The sequence below is a fragment of the Drosophila elegans genome, unplaced genomic scaffold (genome assembly GCF_018152505.1).
Source record: "Drosophila elegans isolate 14027-0461.03 unplaced genomic scaffold, ASM1815250v1 contig_183, whole genome shotgun sequence".
NCBI lineage: Eukaryota > Metazoa > Arthropoda > Insecta > Diptera > Drosophilidae > Drosophila > Drosophila elegans.
Window position 1 is genome coordinate 12,995,444 of NW_024545550.1, and position 20,592 is coordinate 13,016,035.

Genomic DNA, 20,592 nt, shown 5'->3' on the forward strand with positions numbered 1-20,592 from the left:
TTTTGTAGTTCCCAGGAACTATCGCAAGCCAAGGTTCATGGAAAGTCTGCGTGCCGTGCTCACCGAGGAAGGCCTTGTGTCCTTTGAATGCAAGGTGGTGGGCTTTCCTACGCCCGTGCTCAAGTGGTTTAAGGATGGCCACGAACTCAAGCCAGGTGATGTTTATCAGCTGACGGGAACCAACTCACTGGGCACCTACTGCTGCATTGCCCGCAATTGCATGGGAGAAACCAGCAGCACTGCCGTCCTCACCGTGGAGGATATCCAAAACCAACTCACCGATGAGGAGCGAATGGTCTTTACCCAACAAAGCCAAAACCAGGCGCCAAAGTTTCTAACTGGCTTGAAGAGCACGGATGCCAAGATTAACGAACCCTTCCAATTTAAAGTGGTGGTGAAGGCCACCCCGGATCCAATTCTATCTTGGTTCCGTGACGAGCTACCCATTGATCCGAACGAACGATATAACCATTACCGGGGAGAAAACGAGGACTGGCTGCTGGACATTAAGTCCGTGGAGTTTGTGGACCAGGCGGAGTGGAAGTGCGTGGCCGTAAACGATTTCGGAACAAGCATCACCTCGTGTTTCCTGAAACTGCAGATACCGCGGCACTACAAGAAGCCCAGATTTCTGGAATGCCTACGAGCGGTGCTCACGGAGGAGGGAGCCGTGAATCTGGAGTGCAAGGTCATCGGTGTTCCTCAACCCGCTCTTAAGTGGTACAAGGATGGGGTGGAACTGAAACCGGGTGACATTCACCGCATCATTTCTGGCCAGGATGGCACCTGCTGCCTGGGCACCTACACTTGCGAAGCCAGGAATTGCATGGGTGTGGTGGCCAGTTCGGCCTCTCTTTTGGGCTTCGAGGATGCCCAGAGGAGTCATCAGCAGCAGCAGCAGAAGAGCGAACAACTGCACGAGAACGAGCTGCAGAGGAACTTTTCGTTGTCCACCATCCAAGAGGAGCGTACCTCCCAGCTGTACGAGACTCCTGTCGGCGACATAACCATCGATGAGAAGGGTGACGTGTCCTTCTCCTTCGACGGCAAGGAGGTCTCCGTTTCCCTCTACGAGACTCCCGATCTCACCGAGGAGGAGGCCCTCAAGATTGTGGAAATGTATGCGGACCAAATCTCTGAGCATGTGACGGAGCACAATATAGTGGAACTACCTCCGCTGCGTTTTGTCAAGGAAACCTCACAGTCGGGAAAGCTCCTAATGGAAGCCGTGGTCATTGATATTTCCCCCGAATATTTCACTGTCGAAGACGATATGCGTACTGAGGCGGATATGGATGATATATCCATAAACGAGATCACGGTGCATGGATCTTCAGCAAGGGAGGACAGAGCCGTCGACAAGGAGACGCAGCAATATGTCCAGGAGTCCTTTGACAAAATGGAGGAGGAGCTTTCGCTAACAGCACCGATTAGAAAGCGAAAGAAGTCCAAGCCCACAGAGACAGATGAGTTCTTCAGCTTGTCAAAAGCCTCGGGAGCCTCGGGCAGTCAAGGTGAGGAGGAGGAGACATCTGATTTGCAAACCTTTGCCAGTGCTCAGATGTCCGCATCCCAAAAGGCGGCGACCTCTGAAGCTCAAACCAGTCCAGAAAAGGACAAAGACGCAATGGCTCCGCCGAAACGAAAGAAGTCCAAGAGACCCACGGACAGTGAATCCTCCAAGACCACCGAGGATGACGCCCGTTTGCAGGACATTTCAGGTGCAGTAGGTGATGGACTCCTGGTTACACCATCCTCCCACGCAAAGGCCGTTACCGATGAGAATGAGATTAACAAAAATCTTATGTCCCTCGTTCCACTGGCAAAATTGCTCAAGGTTATTGAGAATCATCTGGTTGCAGTCGAGAACGAGGTGATGGAACAGTCCACCATGATGATGACTCCTTCGGCAGCAGATCAGAGTATTGCCATTATACGCAACATTATAGATCCCATCAAGCAAATCGAATCCAAGCTAAGGGTCTACTCTGGGGAGACCCAAATCGATGCCCTCATCCAATCCATGGACGAGGATATTCGTCGACTTCACATGGGTCTGCAGGTAATCGAGAAGTGTGTGGAAATCGACGAGACTGGAGCCACGCTCATTCAGCGCACCAGTGTCTGTATTATTGACAGCGTGGCCGACCAAATGAAACGAGCCCTCGAGGAACTGAAGATCGTGAGCAGGAAGTTCGAGTCGGAGTGCCTGCGTTCCCAAATCGAACTGACTGCCGATGACATTCAGCAGGGATTGGAGATCACCCAGGGCACCATTAAATCGCAGGCCCTTTTGCAGGAGGCTCAGGAACTGGAAGCAGCCAAGCATTTCTCAGAAACTGTTGAAAAAATGCAAGAAGTTCCAGATTCCATATCCTTTGCCACCATTTCGGAGGCCAATCTGCCCAGCGAAGCAAGTGCTCTAAAAGAGATTTGTCAACCTGTAGCTAAGATACAGGAAGCCCTGGAACGCGTTGAGATGGAGCTTTCCTTGGAGGAATCGGAAGAGCAGATCTACAAGAAGGTGCACCAGAAAGTCCTCGAAAGCATTGTGGAGCCGATTAAGCAGCTGCAAAGTACATTGCAGTCCATAGAGGACAAAACTGAATCGCTGGCAGGCTCCGAGTCAATGGAGCAGAAAATCAACATGGCCATTCTCGACATTGTCACCCCACCACTTTTCGAGCTCAACAAGGGTCTGGAAGTCATCCTAAACGAGAAGTCAGACAGTGTGGAGGGAGGCATGCTAACTGTTAGTACTGTGGAATCGATGGTGCCACCCTTGCAGGAGATCCAAAATGGTCTAGCGCAACTTGGTCAAGATCTGGAAAGCGGCCAAGCCTCCATTCCCCAGGAGGAACTCCGATCTGAGCCAGCACTGGATGTTGCCGACACACAGAAACTTTTGCAGTCTTTCGCCCAGGCTGTTTTGCATTTTGAGACAAACATCGAGAGGATCTCTGCACGACTCTCCTCGAACGTAAAAATAAGATTACTCAATCTAAAGGATGAACTATCTGCTTTGATAAGCTCTATTTTGGAAAGAGATATTACCGGACATCACGTGGAGCTGCTGGACAGACTGAAGCGTCCCGTCGATGAGTTAAACTACTGCATCCGACAGACGGAGGTCAAGAACATGACTGGTTCCTTGGCCGACCTCATTGAACCCTTGAGCATGTTGCAGGAAAACACCCAAAAAGGTCATGGACGTTTGTTGACAGCTCGTGAGCCCGATCAGCAAGCCCTGCAGACCCTGGACAACATTCGCAGCATCATTCGCAACGTGGTCATTGATATTGAAGAGCACGAGTTTAAGATTCTGCAGCAGGAGATTCAGCTGGATGAAGAGCAAGCAACGCAGCAGCAGGACAAATCTTTCAGTGCCCTGCGGAAGGTCTTGGAAACAAAGGTGTCCTTAGAGGAAGCAGTAGGCAACATTGAAACACTGCAGGAAGCTCTAAACAAAATAAGCGAGAGCCCAAAAGCTTCTGAGCAAGTGAAAACAACCTCAAACGAAGCTCAAGTTTACCTCTTAAGGATTCTGCAAATCGCCAAGGGATTGGCTACATTTAGCGAAGCTGAGACTACGCTTGATATCAACGAGGCCAACACAACCAGAATTCTTTTCGAGTGTGGCAAAAGTTTTGCTGACTTGGCTAAAGCCCTGGAAAGTCAAGAATCCTTGTCCAACAATGACTTTATCCTTGCCCTGAATCAGTTTGGTGATATTGTTGGACAACAGAAGCAATCAATGGATGAAAAGCTTTCAATAGCCAGTCCTCTTTCGAGTCTGATCCATGTGCTTGAAAATCTGAAGCCTTCAAGGGCCTCAATGGAGGATTTGTCCACTTTGGATGATGTTTCAGTGCTTAAGTCAGCCGCAGAGTCTTTGCCCACCGAGCCGGAGGTGGATCACTTGAGTGCCGAGAAGCCATCATCTGTGGCTGTTCTCCTATCCGACTTAAACAAAGGTATTACATCGGTTCTTTCCCACTGTGAAGATCCCGATGTCGTGTCCTTATCCGGAAATGCCGCCCAGCAAGTGCAGGCAGCCATTGTCAAGATGCAAGAACTGCAAAATAGTTTGGCACTTGTGCAAGAAATTAATGTTGTGGAAGCAGCTCATTCTCTATCGGAGGCTAGTCAACAGGGCACGTTTGCCGAAGCCCTCTGCAGCTTGGAGAGATGTGTTCTTCAAGTCGAGGAGTGCATGGCCCACAGTGGAGTGGAGAATATAAATGATCTGGAACTTTCCAAACTCAAGACTTTAGCCACTCCACTTCGCGATGTTAGGCAGTACTGCGAACAGATTGACGTACAACTCCTGGAGAATGTCATTGATATATCTACGCAGGGGGACATCTCTGACTTGAAGAGCAGTGGTCATCAACAAACCGTTTCAGATCACATCCAGGAGGTGGCTGTCATCGAAGAAGAGCCAAAAGTGGAGGTGTTCGACATACAACAAGGTGTGGCAAGTGGCATTAAACAACTTGAGGCTTGCTTAGAGGTCACCCAAACGGATACAAACAAGGAGCTACAGCAAGTTGGCAAAATTATGGAACAGCTTAAATCAGATTTAGAGAATATACAGACTGCTCTGGTCACAGATAGCGTTCAGCAGGAAACTGTTTTGGCACAGGCTGAAATAGCTCGCACCATGTTTAAATTAAAGGAGTCCCTGGTGCACACCTATGAATCTGGTTTGGTGGACTCATTGGAGAACGTGGAGAGTGCCTTTGAAGATATATTGCTTTCGTTACCAATTCTAGAGACACAATTGGCAGAGGAGATGTTCGGCAAAATCGAAAAGGCCTTCAGAAACTTTGTTGTCCATTGTGAGCGTCTAGAAGCTGTTGATCATCAGAAGCTGAAGACACTGAAGAATCCTATTGAAAATCTTGTGCGTTCAATCGGAGCTGTGGCTACTCAACCAACCGTGGATGTCGACAAATCATCAGCGGTCGTTGTTCAACTTCAGACAAGTCTTATGGCTGCTTTTCGCAGTCTAAACGAAGTTAGTGAGCAGGTCGGTAACGAGGTATTGGGTGGACTCCTAAAGACCCAAAGTAGCTTAGTAACAGTCTTCGATTTTATTGAGAACAGTGAGAACACGATTCGCGTCATAGAACTTCTGCAGGAAATCGACTCCCTTACAGCGGAATTAAAGGCATTATCTCAAATCCAAGTTGAGCCAACCGTGCCAATCGACATTAGCATAATTATTGAAAATGTCTCGTCTGGTAAAGCATTCCTTACCGAAATCGAGGAGGGACTTCAAGCAAATAATCCGCAGTGCATTCTTTTGCTCGACGAAAACACTGACGACATCGCTCAACTAGAGGCAACTCTTGTGCAAATTGAGAAAGAAATCCTTTCTCAACCGCAACTTACACAGATTACCGCTAAGCAATTTAGCCTAATAGATACTCTGCAACTACAGATAAATATTCTTCAGGCAAAGTTAAACAAACTGAACGTGTTTCTTTCTGAAATTCAAAACCAATCGGATGTCTCCTCGCCTGAATCAGCCTTCGATAGTGAAATAGAAACCAAAGAAGGTTCAGGAAGCCAGGAAGACATTGAACCAGAAGCTAAAAGACCAAAAATTGTGGAAACTGATCAACAACTGGATTCTGAGAAACAACACGAGACTAAAAAATCTTCTGTTATAACTGAGGAAATAATATTAATGAGTGAGGAAACGATTAATGAAACCAAAAAGTTAAATGAAATTGAACCTAAACTTCAACGTGAAGACAAGACTCTAACAGAAAAAGAACTACTTAAGGCGGTAAATCAAGATACTGACCAGAAGGTTGCTCCCGAAAAAACATCTGATTTGGAAATAAATAAACCACAACCATTAGCTGAAGATGAAGAGGTAGTGAATCAAAAAATTATGGAAGCTGGGGCTCAAAAGGTATCTCCAGAAGCAATTTTCGAGTCGTTAACGGAAAAGTTATCCCAGACAAATAATGACGTTATAAAATCTATTATTACTGAGTGCCAAGATATTCTTGAGAATATCAACAACATTGATAAAGTTTCAAAATCTGTTTTCAAACTAAGAGAACATATAGTTCACACTTATGATGGTAGGCCTCCAGAAGAACAGAAAGACAAAGAACTTGTTGAAGAATTCATTGAATCACTTTTCGAAGCCTGCCCAGAAGCCATCCAGCAAGTAATTCAAAACTATATTAAAGAAATTAAAACCAACATTATTTTAACAAAAGCGGCAATTCAACTTATTGACGATAGCAAAATGTTTACTAAGCCCTCTCTCTTAGTTCCAAAATTGGTCAATTTAGAAAAAATATCAGAAAAAATTCAATTGGAACAAAATATTGATAAGTCATCTGAAAAAATGGTTAGTCTGCGACAGAATTTAATGGATATGTTTATTATACTTGATGACCTTTCGGACGAAAAGACGGAACAAATAAATTCCAAGATAGAAGATGTCAAAAAAATACTGCTAAGCGAATATGACTACATTGAAAATAAGCAGGGTCCTTTAAGTACTGCAGTGGTTCATGGAAAAATACAAATAATAACACAAAAGATCCTAAATATTTGTGAAGACTTTAAGGATTTCATTGAAAAACAAAAACAAAGCAAAGTCGATGCAGCCGAAGTTTCCGTGGGAGACGAAAAGACAGAAGACACCGTTGACCATGAAATACCGTTAATATCCGATATTTCAGAACAGCTTTTGAGGTTCGAAATAAACGAAATGGAAACTAAGTCAGAGTCCCAGGAGCAAGCCGAAGAAAAGATTGAGGAACCCAAGAAGTCTGAAATAAAAGAAGCTGAAACGGAATCGGAGAATGCTGAAGCTTTGGAGAAACAAGTTTTAGAGGAAAAGCAATTAGAAGCTGAGGCTCAAAAGCAAGCTGATAAAGATATTGAACAGAAATCACAGAAACCAGAAGTATCTGAAGTCGTTGCACAGAAAATATCCGAAGAAAAGATTGAAGAGCCTAAGAAGTCTGAAATAAAGGATTCTAAAACCAAATCGGAGAAGGCTGAAGCTTTGGAGAAACAAGTACTGGAGGAAAAAGAATTGAAAGCTGAGGCTCAAAAGCAAGCTGATAAAAATATTGAACAGAAATCCCAGAAGCCAGAAGTATCTGAAGTCGTGGCACAGAAGATATCCGAAGAAAAAATTGAACTGCCTAACAAGCCTGAAATAAAGGATTCTGAAACTAAGTTAGAGAAGGCTGAAGCTGTAGAGGAAATACAATTGCAAGCTGAGGCTCAAAAGCAAGCTGACAAGGATATTGCTCAGAAATCCCAGAAGCCAGAAGTATCTGAAATTGTTGCAGAAAAGATATCCGAAGAAAAGATTGAAAAGCCTAAGAAGTCTGAAATAAAGGATTCTGAAACTAGGTTGGAGAAGGCTAAAGCTTTGGAGAAACAAGTTCTAGAGGAAAAGCAATTAGAAACTGAGGCACAAAAGCAAGCTGATAAAGATATTGAACAGAAACCCCGGAAACCAGAAGTATCTGAAGTCGTTGTAGAGAAGATATCCGAAGAAAAGATTGAAGAGCCTAAAAAGCCTGAAATAAAGGATTCTGAAACTAAGTTGGAGAAGGCTGAAGCTTTGGAGAAAGAAGTTCTGGAGGAAAAGCAATTAGAAGCTGAGGCACAAAAGCAAGCTGATAAAGATATTGAACAGAAACCCCAGAAACCAGAAGTATCTGAAGTCGTTGTAGAGAAGATATCCGAAGAAAAGATTGAAGAGCCTAAAAAGCCTGGAATAAAGGATTCTGAAACTAAGTTGGAGAAGGCTGAAGCTTTGGAGAAAGTAGTTCTGGAGGAGAAACAATTCGAAGGTGAAGCCCAAAAGCAAGCTGACAAGGATATTGATCTGAAATCCCAGAAAACAGAAGTATCTGAAGTCGTTGCAGAGAAGATATCCGAAGAAAAGATTGAAGAGCCTAAAAAGCCTGAAATAAAGGACTCTGAAACTAAGTTGGAGAAGGCTGAAGCTTTGGAGAAACAAGTTCTAGAGGAAAAGCAATTAGAAGCTGAGGCACAAAAGCAAGCTAACAAGGATATTGAACCGAAATCCCAGAAAGCAGAAGTATCTGAAGTCGTTGCAGAGAAGATATCCGAAGAAAAGATTGAAGAGCCTAAAAAGCCTGAAATAAAGGATTCTGAAAATAAGTTGGAGAAGGCTGAAGCTTTGGAGAAACAAGTTCTAGAGGAAAAGCAATTAGAAGCTGAGGCACAAAAGCAAGCTAACAAGGATATTGCTCTGAAATCCCAGAAGCCAGAAGTATCTGAAGTCGTTGCAGAGAAGTTATCCGAAGAAAAGATTGAAGAGCCTAAAAAGCCTGAAATAAAGGGTTCTGAAACTAAGTTGGAGAAGGCTGAAGCTTTGGAGAAAGAAGTTCTGGAGGAAAAGCAATTAGAAGCTGAGGCACAAAAGCAAGCTGATAAAGATATTGAACAGCAACCCCAGAAACCAGAAGTATCTGAAGTCGTTGTAGAGAAGATATCCGAAGAAAAGATTGAAGAGCCTAAAAAGCTTGAAATAAAGGATTCTAAAACTAAGTTGGATAAGGCTGAAGCTTTGGAGAAAGAAGTTCTGGAGGAAAAGCAATTAGAAGCTGAGGCTCAAAAGCAAGCTGATAAAGATATTGAACAGAAATCACAGACACCAGAAGTAACTGAAGTCGTTGCACAGAAAATATCCGAAGAAAAGATTGAAGAGCCTAAGAAGTATGAAATAAAGGATTCTGAAACCAAATCGGAGAAGGCTGAAGCTTTAGAGAAACAAGTACTGGAGGAAAAAAAATTGGAAGCTGAGGCTCAAAAGCAAGTTGATAAAAATATTGAACAGAAATCCCAGAAGCCAGAAGTATCTGAAGTCGTGGCACAGAAGATATCAGAAGAAAAGATTGAACTGCCTAACAAGCCTGAAATAAAGGATTCTGAAACTAAGTTGGAGAAGACTGAAGCTTTAGAGGAAATACAATTGGAAGCTGAGGCTCAAAAGCAAGCTAACAAGGATATTGCTCAGAAATACCAGAAGACAGAAGTATCTGAAGTTGTTGCAGAGAAGATATCCGAAGAAAAGATTGAAGAGCCAAAGAAGTCTGAAATAAAGGATTCTGAAACTAAGTTGGAGAAGGCTGAAGCTTTGGAGAAACAAGTTCTAGAGGAAAAGCAATTAGAAGCTGAGGCACAAAAGCAAGCTAACAGGGATATTGAACCGAAATCCCAGAAAGCAGAAGTAACTGAAGTCGTTGCAGAGAAGATATCCGAAGAAAAGATTGAAGAGCCTAAAAAGCCTGAAATAAAGGATTCTGAAAATAAGTTGGAGAAGGCTGAAGCTTTGGAGAAACAAGTTATAGAGGAAAAGCTGTTAGAAGCTGAGGCACAAAAGCAAGCTAACAAGGATATTGATCTGAAACCCCAGAAGCCAGAAGTATCTGAAGTCGTTCCAGAGAAGATATCCGAAGAAAAGATTGAAGAGCCTATGAAGTCTGAAATAAGGCATTCTGAAACTAAGTTGGAGAAGGCTGAAGCTTTGGAGAAAGAAGTTCTGGAGGAAAAGCAATTGGAAGCTGAGGCACAAAAGCAAGCTGATAAAGATATTGAACAGAAACCCCAGAAGCCAGAAGTATCTGAAGTCGTTGTAGAGAAGATATCCGAAGAAAAGATTGAAGAGCCTAAAAAGCCTGAAATAAAGAATTCTGAAACTAAGTTGGAGAAGGCTGAAGCTTTGGAGAAAGAAGTTCTGGAGGAGAAACAATTCGAAGGTGAAGCCCAAAAGCAAGCTGACAAGGATATTGATCTGAAATCCCAGAAGCCAGAAGTATCTGAAGTCGTTCCAGAGAAGATATCCGAAGAAAAGATTGAAGAGCCTAAGAAGTCTGAAATAAAGGATTCTGAAACTAAGTTGGAGAAGGCTGAAGCTTTGGAGAAACAAGTTCTAGAGGAAAAGCAATTGGAAGCTGAGGCTCTAAAGCAAGCTGACAAGAATACTGATCAGAAATCCCAGAAGCCAGAAGTATCTGATGTCGTTGCAGAGAAGACGTCCGAAAAGCAGATTGAAGAAGCGCAGAAGCCTATAACAAAGGATTCCGAAACTAAATCGGATAAGGCCAAAGTTTTGGAGAAACAAATCCTGGAGGAAAATCCACTGGAAGTTGAGGCACATAAGCAAAGTGACAAAGATATTAAACTAAAATCCGAAATGCAAGAAGTATCCGAAGCTAAAAACGAAAAATCAGAAGATTATTTAGGCATTTTAACTATAAAATTAGCCGAGTTATTTGATACGGCTAACTGTGGTTTAAGTGAAATTTTAACAGAAAACCGGGACATAATTAATAACCTTCACGATTCAGACGCTGTTTCCAAATTAATATATAAATTAAGAGAGCATATAGTACACACTTACGATGGTAAATCTGTCGATGATCAAAAAGATCATAAACTCTTGGAATCATTTATTGTATCGCTGTTCGAGGCTTCTCCTGAAGCAGCTAAACAAGTAATGCCCAATTATCTCAAAGAAATTAGGACCAATGTGATTTTAACAAAAGCTGCAATCCAACTTATAGACGACTGCAACATGTTCACCAAGCCATCTTTATTAATTCCAAAACTTGTAAATCTAGAAAGAATTTCAGTAAAAATTCAATCGGAACAATATGTTCACAAGTCATCTGAAAAAATGGTTAGTCTGCAACAGAGTTTAATGGATATTTTCGTAATTCTTGATGATCTGTTAGACGAAACGACGGATATATTGAAACCAAAAATAGAACAAATTAAAATGTTATTGCTTAGCGACTATGACTACGTCGAAAATATACAGGGGCAACTGCATACCGCAGTAATAAATGGAAAGATTCAAATTATTACCCAACATATCCAAACTATTATTGAAGACCTAAAACAGTTGACTGATAAAAAGGCTTCAAAAGCTGATGTCTCCGAGGTTATTGCTGAAAAAATATCCGATGAGAAGGTCGAAGCAAGTAAAAATAATGAAGTCGAGGAAACTGAATCTAAAACTAAGCAAGCAAAGCTTTTGGAGAAGAAATCAGTCGAAGTAGAAATACTGGATGAAAAGAATCAAAAACCGGCTGAGAAGGCTGATGATACTAAGACTCAAAAGCCTGAGGTCTCCGAGGCTGTGGCTGAAAAGATATCAGAAGAGAAGGCTGAAGAAAGTGAACAGACCGAAGTCAAGGACACTGAAGCTAAATCTAAGGCAACACTCCTGGAGAAGAAATCAATCGCAGAACAACAACTGGATAAAAAGGGGCAAAAACAGGATGACATCGCTGTCGACAAGAAACCTCAAAAGGTTGAGATATCCGAGATTGTTGCTGAAAAGATATCCGAAGAGACGGCTGAAGAAAGTAAAAAAACCGAAGTCAAGGACACTGAAGCTAAATCTAAGAAGGCAAAGCTCCTGGAGAAAAAATCAATGGAAGAACAACAACTGGATGAAAAGAGTCAAAAACAGGATGAGATCGCTGGCGACAACAAAGCTCAAAAGGCTGAGGTATCCGAGATTGTTGCTGAAAAGATATCCGAAGAGACGGTTGAAGAAAGTAAAAAAACCGAAGGGAAGGACACTGAAACTAAATCTAAAAAGCCAAAACTCCTGGAAAAGAAATTAATGGAAGAACAACAATTGGATGAAAAGAGTCAAAAACTTGTTGAGATCGCTGACGACAAGAAAGCTCAAAAGGCTAAGGTCTCCGAGATTGTTGCTGAAAAGATATCCGAAGAGACGGTTGAAGAAAGTAAAAAAACCGTCGTCAAGGACACTGAAGCTAAATCTAAGAAGGCAAAGCTTCTGGAGAAGAAATCAATGGAAGAACAACAACTGGATGAAAAGAGTCAAAAACAGGACGAGATCGCTGACGACAAGAAAGCTCAAAAGGCTAAGGTCTCCGAGATTGTTGCTGAAAAGATATCCGAAGAGACGGTTGAAGAAAGTAAAAAAACCGACGTCAAGGACACTGAAGCTAAATCTAAGAAGGCAAACCTCTTGGAGAAGAAATCAATGGAAGAACAACAACTGGATGAAAAGAGTCAAAAACAGGACGAGATCGCTGACTACAAGAAAGCTGAAAAGGCTAAGGTCTCCGAGGTTGTTGCTGAAAAGATATCCGAAGTGACGACTGAAGAAAGTAAAAAAACCGAAGTCAAGGACACTGAAGCTAAATCTAAGAAGGCAACGCTTTTGGAGAAGAAATCAATCGAAGAAGAAAAACTGGATGCAAAGAATCAAAAACAGGCTGAGATCGCTAACGGCAAGAAATCTCAAAAGGGTGAGGTCTCCGAGATTGTTGCTGAAAAGATATCCGAAGACACGGCTGAAGAAAGTATAAAAACCGAAGTCAAGGACCCTGAAGTTAAATCTAAGAAGGCAAAGCTCCTGGAGAAGAAATCAATGGAAGAACAACAACTGGATCAAAAGAGTCAAAAACAGGACGAGATCGCTGACGACAAGAAAGCTCAAAAGGCTAAGGTCTCCGAGATTGTTGCTGAAAAGATATCCGAAGAGAAGGTTGAAGAAAGTAAAAAGACCCAAGTCAAGGACACTGAAGCTAAATCTAAGAAGGCAAAGCTTTTGGAGAAGAAATCCGTCGAAGAACAACAGCTGGATGAAAAGAGTCAAAAACAGGACGAGATCGCCGACGTTAAGAAAGCTCAAAAGGCTGAGGTCTCTGAGGTTGTTGCTGAAAAAATATCCGAAGACACGACTGAAGAAAGTATAAAAACCGAAGTCAAGGACCCTGAAGTTAAATCTAAGAAGGCAAAGCTCCTGGAGAAGAAATCAATGGAAGAACAACAACTGGATGAAAAGAGTCAAAAACAGGACAAAATCGCTGACGACAAGAAAGCTCAAAAGGCTAAGGTCTCCGAGATTGTTGCTGAAAAGATATCCGAAGAGACGGTTGAAGAAAGTAAAAAAACCGACGTCAAGGACACTGAAGCTAAATCTAAGAAGGCAAAGCTTCTGGAGAAGAAATCCGTCGAAGAACAACAGCTCGATGAAAAGAGTCAAAAACAGGACGAGATCGCTGACGACAAGACAGTTGAAGAGGCTGAGGTCTCCGAGGTTGTTGCTGAAAAGATATCAGAAGAGGCGGCTGAAGAAAGTAAAAAAACCGAAGTCAAGGACACTAAAGCTAAATCTCAGAAGGCAAAGCTCTTGGAGAAGAAATCAATCGAAGAAGAAAAACTGGATGCAAAGAATCAAAAACAGGCTGAGATCGCTGACGGCAAGAAATCTCAAAAGGGTGAGGTCTCCGAGGTTGTTGCTGAAAAGATATCCGAGGAGAAGGTTGAAGAAAGTAAAAAGGCCCAAGTCAAGGACACTGAAGCTAAATCTAAGAAGGCAAACCTTCTGGAGAAGAATTCAATCGAAGAAGAAAAACTGGACAAAAAGAATCAAAAACAGACTGAGTTCGCAGATGGAGCTGAGTCTCTAAAGGCTGAGGTCTCAGAGGTTGTTGCTGAAAGGCTATACGAAGAAAAGGCTGAAGACAGTAAAAAGACCGAATTCAAAGATACTGAAGCTAAATCTAAGAGGGCAAAGCTCTTGGAGAAAAAAACAATCGAAGAAGAGAAACTGGATGAAAAGAATAATAAGCAGGCTGAAGCCTCTGCTGATAAAAAGGCTCAAAAGGCTGAGATCACCGAGGTTGTTGCTGAAAATTTATCAGAAAAGAAGGTTGAAGCTAAGGACTCTGAGGCCAAATCTAAAAAGCCAAATGACCTAGAGAAGAAATTAGTTGAAGAGAAACTGGATGTTACGAAACCAAAACAGGCTGATAGAAGAAGAGGGCAAAAGGAAGAGATCGGGCTTATTGATGAAAAGAAATCCGAAGAAAAGGCCTTCGTCGAAGATGTTAACGTTGAGGCTAAGAAGAAAAATGCATTTGCAGATGAGGAAACCAGGGACTTGCATGAAGATTTAGCTGTTGCAAGACGAAAGCCACATGAAATTGAAGAAACTGCTGACTCCATTAGCCTGCAGACGTACAAGTCATTCAGTTCTGAGTACAAGGATAAGAAGGAATCCCGAAGTGCCAAACGCAAGCCAACGATTGACATACAGCTAACCAATCGGAACACGGCGTCCGGCAGCGATCTCAAGTTGACTTGTGGGCTGTCGGGTCACGACATGAATGTGCAGTGGTTCAAGGAGAACAACCCCATCGATAATGGGGCCAAGTATAGGAGGACATTGAACGACGGACTGTCGTGCCTTGAAATTAAATCGGCCGATCTTAGTGATTCTGGCATTTACCGCTGCATAGCGTCCAATCAAAATGGAGAAGTCGAAACTAGCTGTCTTGTGACTATATACGAAGCACCTTCGAGCAAATTTGGCACCCCGCCAATATTTACACGCAACATTCGAGGTAAGTGCCGATTTTGCCTCCCTACCTAGTGATCCAATGCCCGAATTTCAAACTTAATTAGTGCTTAATTGCGAATGCAAATATTTCTTTTATTTCGCATTTGCTTGTACATGTATGTATGTATGTAGTATAGACCTAGTATATAGGAAGCTAGTTTGTAAGGCTAGAATAAATCGAGAATTTTATGACTATTGACTAACTAATCGATTCGCACTTTCGGTTAGCAAAAATGGCAAGTGTTGTGGTCGTGAGTTAAAGGTAAACGATTCACTTTATCATCGCATTTAAATAGATTCCTCTTTAAATAGCCAATTTCATTTAAATGGCAGCCGTGTGCTCTCACTTATATAATTGCGTTTACTTAAATTTACTGCCTGCATCTGCATCTTCAATAAAGTGGCCAGTATTTAAATAGAATTGAATTTTGGCAATCAATGTTGCATGCGTGTGTTTGTGCGACGTCGGCAGCGAACAAAACAGAATTCGTAAAATTGTTTTTAGCATAACAATCAATTGGGGATCGAACTAAGATCGACTCGTTTCGATTCGATTCAATTCGATTCAATTCGAGTGAAGGAATGTATTTTCGCAATTTTCACCACGTTCGGTGACAGTCGTGAATCTTCTTTTGCATCGAACGGACGTCTTACGTCCTAAAAAAATCGATCGAACCGTTGCGGGCTATATATATTGATTTAGAATATCATACATATACGACTCGGACGGATAACAAATTTTCGGTTTTCATTAACGATCATTAATCCTTCCAAAACCGAAAGAGGCCGTACGAAAACAACGAACCGAAATGGGAGAAACAGAGAACGGAGATATAGAGCCGAGGGCTTCGGCTGAGCCGGAGGCGTCAGCAGCCCAGGATACCCTGCAGGTGCCGACGCAAAAGAAGCGCAAGCTTAAGTCCCCCACTCCTGGAAGCCTTCGCGGACGCAGTGCCACGCCTATTCATGGCCGCAGTCAGACCCCGTTCACCCTGTACATGGTGCGACGAAGTGCCACGCCCTCGACGTGGCGCAGCATTACTCCCTTCCTGAAACGCGAGGAAAAGGAGAAGACTCCCTTCGAACTTGGCAGGGACATCAAGAGCCAGACAACCTGTAATATCGCCGTCTTTGATCGCGCCCTTGTCATGGATATTTCCGAACCGGTCGATGTGCAAAAGCCCGTGCGTTACATAACGTCCGATTTGTCGGTGATCGATCGAGCTGCCGTAATGGATGTGTCCAACGTTGAGGTTATCTACGTTGTGGAGGAATACGAGGAGGTCGAGGAGGAGGAGATCATCGAGGAGGTCAAGCCCAAGAAGAAGGAGAAGAAGGCCAGAAAGCCGCGTGTCCAGCGCAAGTCCATTGACAAGGACATGAGTCCTTTAGCCGGTGAGGATAGCGAGGATCCGGGTGATTATGGCGGCGAGGATCGGGAGGACAGTGTCGATTTCGACGACGATGAGCCCGTGAAGAAGGGTAAGAAGAAGGCTCCACCCAAGAAGAAGGAGAAGAAAGAGAAGTCGCCCAGTCCGAAATTGACCTTGAAACTGGAGATCGGCGGTGGCCAAAAGGCCAGCAAGAAGATGTTCGAGCAACAGCAGGCCAAGCCGCCGCCCAAGAAGAGCAAGATGGTGCTCCAGATGGAAGAGCAGGCGAAGGCAGCGGCCAAGGCCGCCGAGGAAGCAGCTGCTCGGGCCAAACCCAAGGGTGAGACCTTCGAGGAGCGCCAGAAGCGTCTCGCAGCGGAGAAGGAGGAGCAGGATCGTCTGGACGCGGAGCAGCGGGCCCTGGAAGAAGCCGAGGCCGAGGCCGAGGAGGACGAAGAGGATCCTTCAGCCGTCGGCGAGGAGGGTGATGAGGCCACTGAGGCTGGTTACGGCGACGAGGATCAGGATCAGGACTATGCCGCCGAAGAGGGCGACGAGCGTGAAGCCGAAGAGGAGGAAGATGAGGTAGCCGAGCCCGTTAAGAAGGAGAAACGTCGTGGCAGTGACTCCTCCGACGAATTCGTTCGCCCCGATCCCCACGAAGAGGAAAAATGGCAACGCATCGCTGCCATCGAGGGCGAGGAGTTCATGCAGCAAATGCGCAAATACAGCCAGGCCAAGAGGATTAGCGAGAAAGAGCGCGATGCCGACTGGCAGCGTCGCCGGGAACAGGCCCGTAATCCCAAGTTCATCAACTTCCTCTCCGATCGAGCCGTCGAAGCTGGTCAGAGCGTCCGTTTGGCCTGCGCCGTAGATGGCCCCGAACTATCTGCCAAGTGGTATCACAATCGAAGGCAGCTGGAACGCGATGGCTGCCACCGCATCATCAACAACAACAACATCCTGGTGTTGGAAGTCCTAAACACCACCATTCTGGATTCCGGCGAGTACTCGTGCGTGATCTCGAACCAGAACGACGAGACATCGTCGTCGTGTATTGTGACCGTCTATGAGATTTTCAAGGACGAACCCAAACCCCCTTCCATTCAGTATATCAAAGGTATTTGTCGTCGGCGATTGCGATTTCCGAGGTCCGCCTAAGAGCTTCTAATTGCACCCCTTTTCAGAGTACTACCATCTGCGCGACGATGAGCTGACCATCGAGTGCCATGTGCACGGAGTACCGCGTCCGGTGATCACCTGGTGGCGTGGTGCCTTCCAGGTGAAGCCCAGCTACAAGTTCACCATGCTGGAGGAGGCGCACGGCGTGTGCAAGCTGCTCATCTACAAGCCCGGTAACAAGGACAGTGGGATCTACACCCTGAAGGCGATTAACTCTAGTGGAGAGGTCCAAATCAACCACACTGTCGAGGTGGCCCGGAATCTGCACTACCACGTCCCTGGAATCTTCCATGCCCGCGACAAGATTCAGCTAGACAGCTTGAAACAGGCCAAGAAGGCCATGGAAGCGGCCCTCAAGTCGAAGGCTGACTCCGATCAGAGAAGGGCTGAGGCGGAGGAGGAGCAGGCGCGTTTGCATCCGGTGAGGGCCACTCCGGAGAAGCTGGTGCCTGCCAAGCAGAAGCTGGCATTTGCCACTCAACTGCGCGACCGCATGGCACTGGAGGGATCGACCATCAAGTTTGTGGCCACTGTGATTGGACCCGACCCCAATACCCGCTGGATGAAGGACGACAAGTGGGTCGTGGTGGGCGGCAACATCAAGAACCTGTCCGAGGAGGGCAAGGCCATTCTCGAGATCAGCAACGTTACAGCCGCCGATTCGGGCGTCTACAAGTGCGTGGCCAAAAACGATCTCAGCGAGATCGAGACCTCCTGCTACTTCAAAGTGTATGCTGCCCAGGCGGATGGCGACGAGTCGGAGCCCATTTTCGCCCTACCCCTAAGAGGTATTTTAACCTGTCCCCAGTTGTGCTGTATATGTGTGCTCTGTGGTTAGGCCAAGTGTTTTGTCTCGGTTACACGATCCTCAAAACAGTTTCACGTACTTGTGTGTTCGATGTGCTACACAAATTGAGGTCGATCGCGTACGAAAATAGACGAAATTGATTGATTGACTTTGTTCTCAGATGTGTATCACGCCTCGCAGAACGATCTGATTCTCGATACGAAGGTGCGCGGCAACCCCCGCCCCGAAATCTCGTGGACCAAGGACCAGATACCCGTGGTGCTCGACGATCGGGTGGTGCAGATCGAGCACTTGGACGGCATTTGCGAGCTGATCATCAACAAGCCGACGATCAATGACAACGGCATCTACGTGTGCACAGCCAAGAGCAAGCTGGGCAGTCAGTCGACCACCCACACGGTCGTTGTCGACACCACCCACACGTCGCGCCGCTCGAGCATCCTGTCCGCCATTGCCATGCAAGAAGGAGGAGGTGAGCCCGCCGAGGGTGGCAAGGCCAAGGGCAAGAAAAAGAAGAAGGACGCTGAGGAAGAGGGAGCCGCTGCCGGTGGAGAAGGTGGCTACGAGCGACGCAGCCGGATGCCCGATCCTTCGCCCAAGCAGATGCTTTACTTCACGGTCAACCTGTCCAATCGTTACGTGGCCGAGGGATCCAAGGTCAAGTTGCAGGCCGTCATTGGAGGGCCGCAGCCCATGATCAAGTGGCTGAAGGACGACCAGCCGGTCACGTACGGCAACAACATTCGCAACATGAACCGGGACAGCCTGGCAGTGCTGGAGTTTACCAATGCCCAGGCGGAGGACTCGGGCACCTACTCCATCATAGCACAGAACGAGCATTGCAAGATCACCACCTCGGGCTTGCTGCATGTCTACCAGCCGAAGGTCAACACGGATGTACAGCCCGTCTTTATTCGCTCTTTGAAAGGTAAGATATTGGGATGTTAAACAATCCATCTATAATTAGCCATCAACGTTGTGTATCTGGTTGTGCAATGCCATTGATACAATCCATTATGCAATGGGTTCTTTCTTGTTGGCAATGTTTTTATGTAACCCGTCTCTCGGTGTTTCTCTCCCAGAAACCTACCACCTGAACACCAACGAGCTAATCCTGGAGACGGCCGTAAGGGGACAGCCCACGCCCGAGGTCCAGTGGTTCAAGGACAGCATCGAAATCCAGAGCGGCGGTCGTTACCAGCTCATCGAGCACCAGGACGGCACCTGTGAGCTCATCATCGATCGGCCGGACAACAAGGACTCCGGCAAGTATGTGCTCAAGGCCGAAAGTCGCGCCGGCAAAATGGAGATCTCGCACTATGTGCTCTTTGAGGGTCAGGCCCATCACATTGCGGACAACATCCATGGCGTGTTCCATGCGGACAAGAGTCTGCTGCGTCCCAAGGAGGTGGAGAAACCGGTGGAAAAGAAGCCGGCGGCACCAGCCGCTGCTGCGGAACCGGAATCGGAGGCTGAGGATGGCAAGGGAAAGAGACGTGGTCGCAAGGAGGAGGATGAAGGAGCTTCCTCTGCCTACGCATCCGACTATGCCTCTGATTCGGGCAGTTTGTCCAGCAAGCGTCGCGAGAAGAACATTGCGATTCACTTCAGCACCTCGATGCGAGATCGTGTTGTGGCCGAGGGGTCGAAGGTGAAGATTTCGTGCTTCCTGGAGGCCAAGGAGCCGCAGGTCAAGTGGTTCAAGGACGGCGAGCAGATCCAGAACTCGCCCAAGATCAGGGGACGGTACAGTGAGGGCTTGTGTCTTTTGGAGATCATGAGTGCCACCGCGGAGGACAACGGCGAGTACAAGTGCTGGGGTCGCGACGAAACTGGAGAGGCTTCCACCTCATGCAAACTGGAAGTGTACGAGGATCCGGGCACCGGTGATGTGCCACCCACCTTCACCCGAAATATTAAAGACACAATGCACGGCAAGATCAACGAACTTCAGCTGGACGTCCATGTGCGTGGACTGCCAACTCCGTCGGTGACGTGGGTGAAGGATGGCGTCAAGATCGAGAATAGCGAGAAGTATCAGCAGGTAGACCACGACGACGGCACCTGTGAGCTGTTCATCAGTCATCCAAAGGCCTCGGACAGCGGCAAGTACGTGTGCCAGGCGGAGAATCGCGAGGGCAAGACGGAGATCGTCCACATGATCACTGTGGAACCACGCGTAAGAGCTCCACGCATCTCGCCGCCCAGGGAGGGTAGACCACCACGTCCGGCGGGGGATGAAGAGGCCCCAGCTGGTGAAGAAGGCGCCGAAGGAGAAGGCGGCGAGAAGCGTCGCAGAAAGCCAAAGCCGGATCAGGAGGAGGAGCAAACCACTTCCAGACGCGAGGTGCCACCACCGCCGGATCTAAGGAAGCGCCTGTACTTCAGGAACTTCCTTTCCAACCGAACTGTGAAGTCGGGCAGCAATGTCAAGTGGATGGTGAACATTGATGGACCGGAGCCAACGGCCAAGTGGTTCTTCGGTGATCAACCAATCGCCTTCGGACCAAAGAGCAAGATGTCCATGCAGGATGGCATCGCCTGGTTGAATCTCGTTGGTGTTACCGAGGAGGATGCCGGCGAGTACACTTTGCGAGTCAGGGGTAGTGAAAACGAAATTGTGAGCACTTGCAACTTGTTTGTGTACAGCACGGGCAAGCCAGAGGTTATCTCGCCCACCTTTGTAGTGGGCATCAAAGGTAGGAGGCTCCATGTAAAGGTTGAAGTCGTCTAACTAGGTGCGTCCAGGTGAATGTTTTTGTGCCTATGAGTTAAGTGTATCTATATATATAGAAATATCATAAGAAAACTAACAA

General features: G+C 46.0%; 1 protein-coding gene across 8 annotated transcripts in view; it reads left to right on the forward strand.

The window, feature by feature from the left end:
* The window catches only part of LOC108141319 (myosin light chain kinase, smooth muscle), a 46,685-nt gene that overhangs the window by 6,739 nt on the left and 19,354 nt on the right, over positions 1–20,592 (forward strand). For 5 of the 8 annotated variants that reach the window (XM_041707781.1, XM_041707779.1, XM_041707780.1 and 2 more), the window contains one exon: positions 9–14,417. In XM_041707781.1, the coding sequence (XP_041563715.1) occupies positions 9–14,417 (14,409 nt within the window). Of the gene's footprint in view, positions 1–8; positions 14,418–14,474; positions 16,907–16,973; positions 17,757–17,936; positions 18,705–18,858; positions 20,476–20,592 lie in introns of those variants that run through there. The other 3 variants (XM_041707783.1, XM_041707782.1, XM_017264586.2) reach the window with 3 other exon arrangements.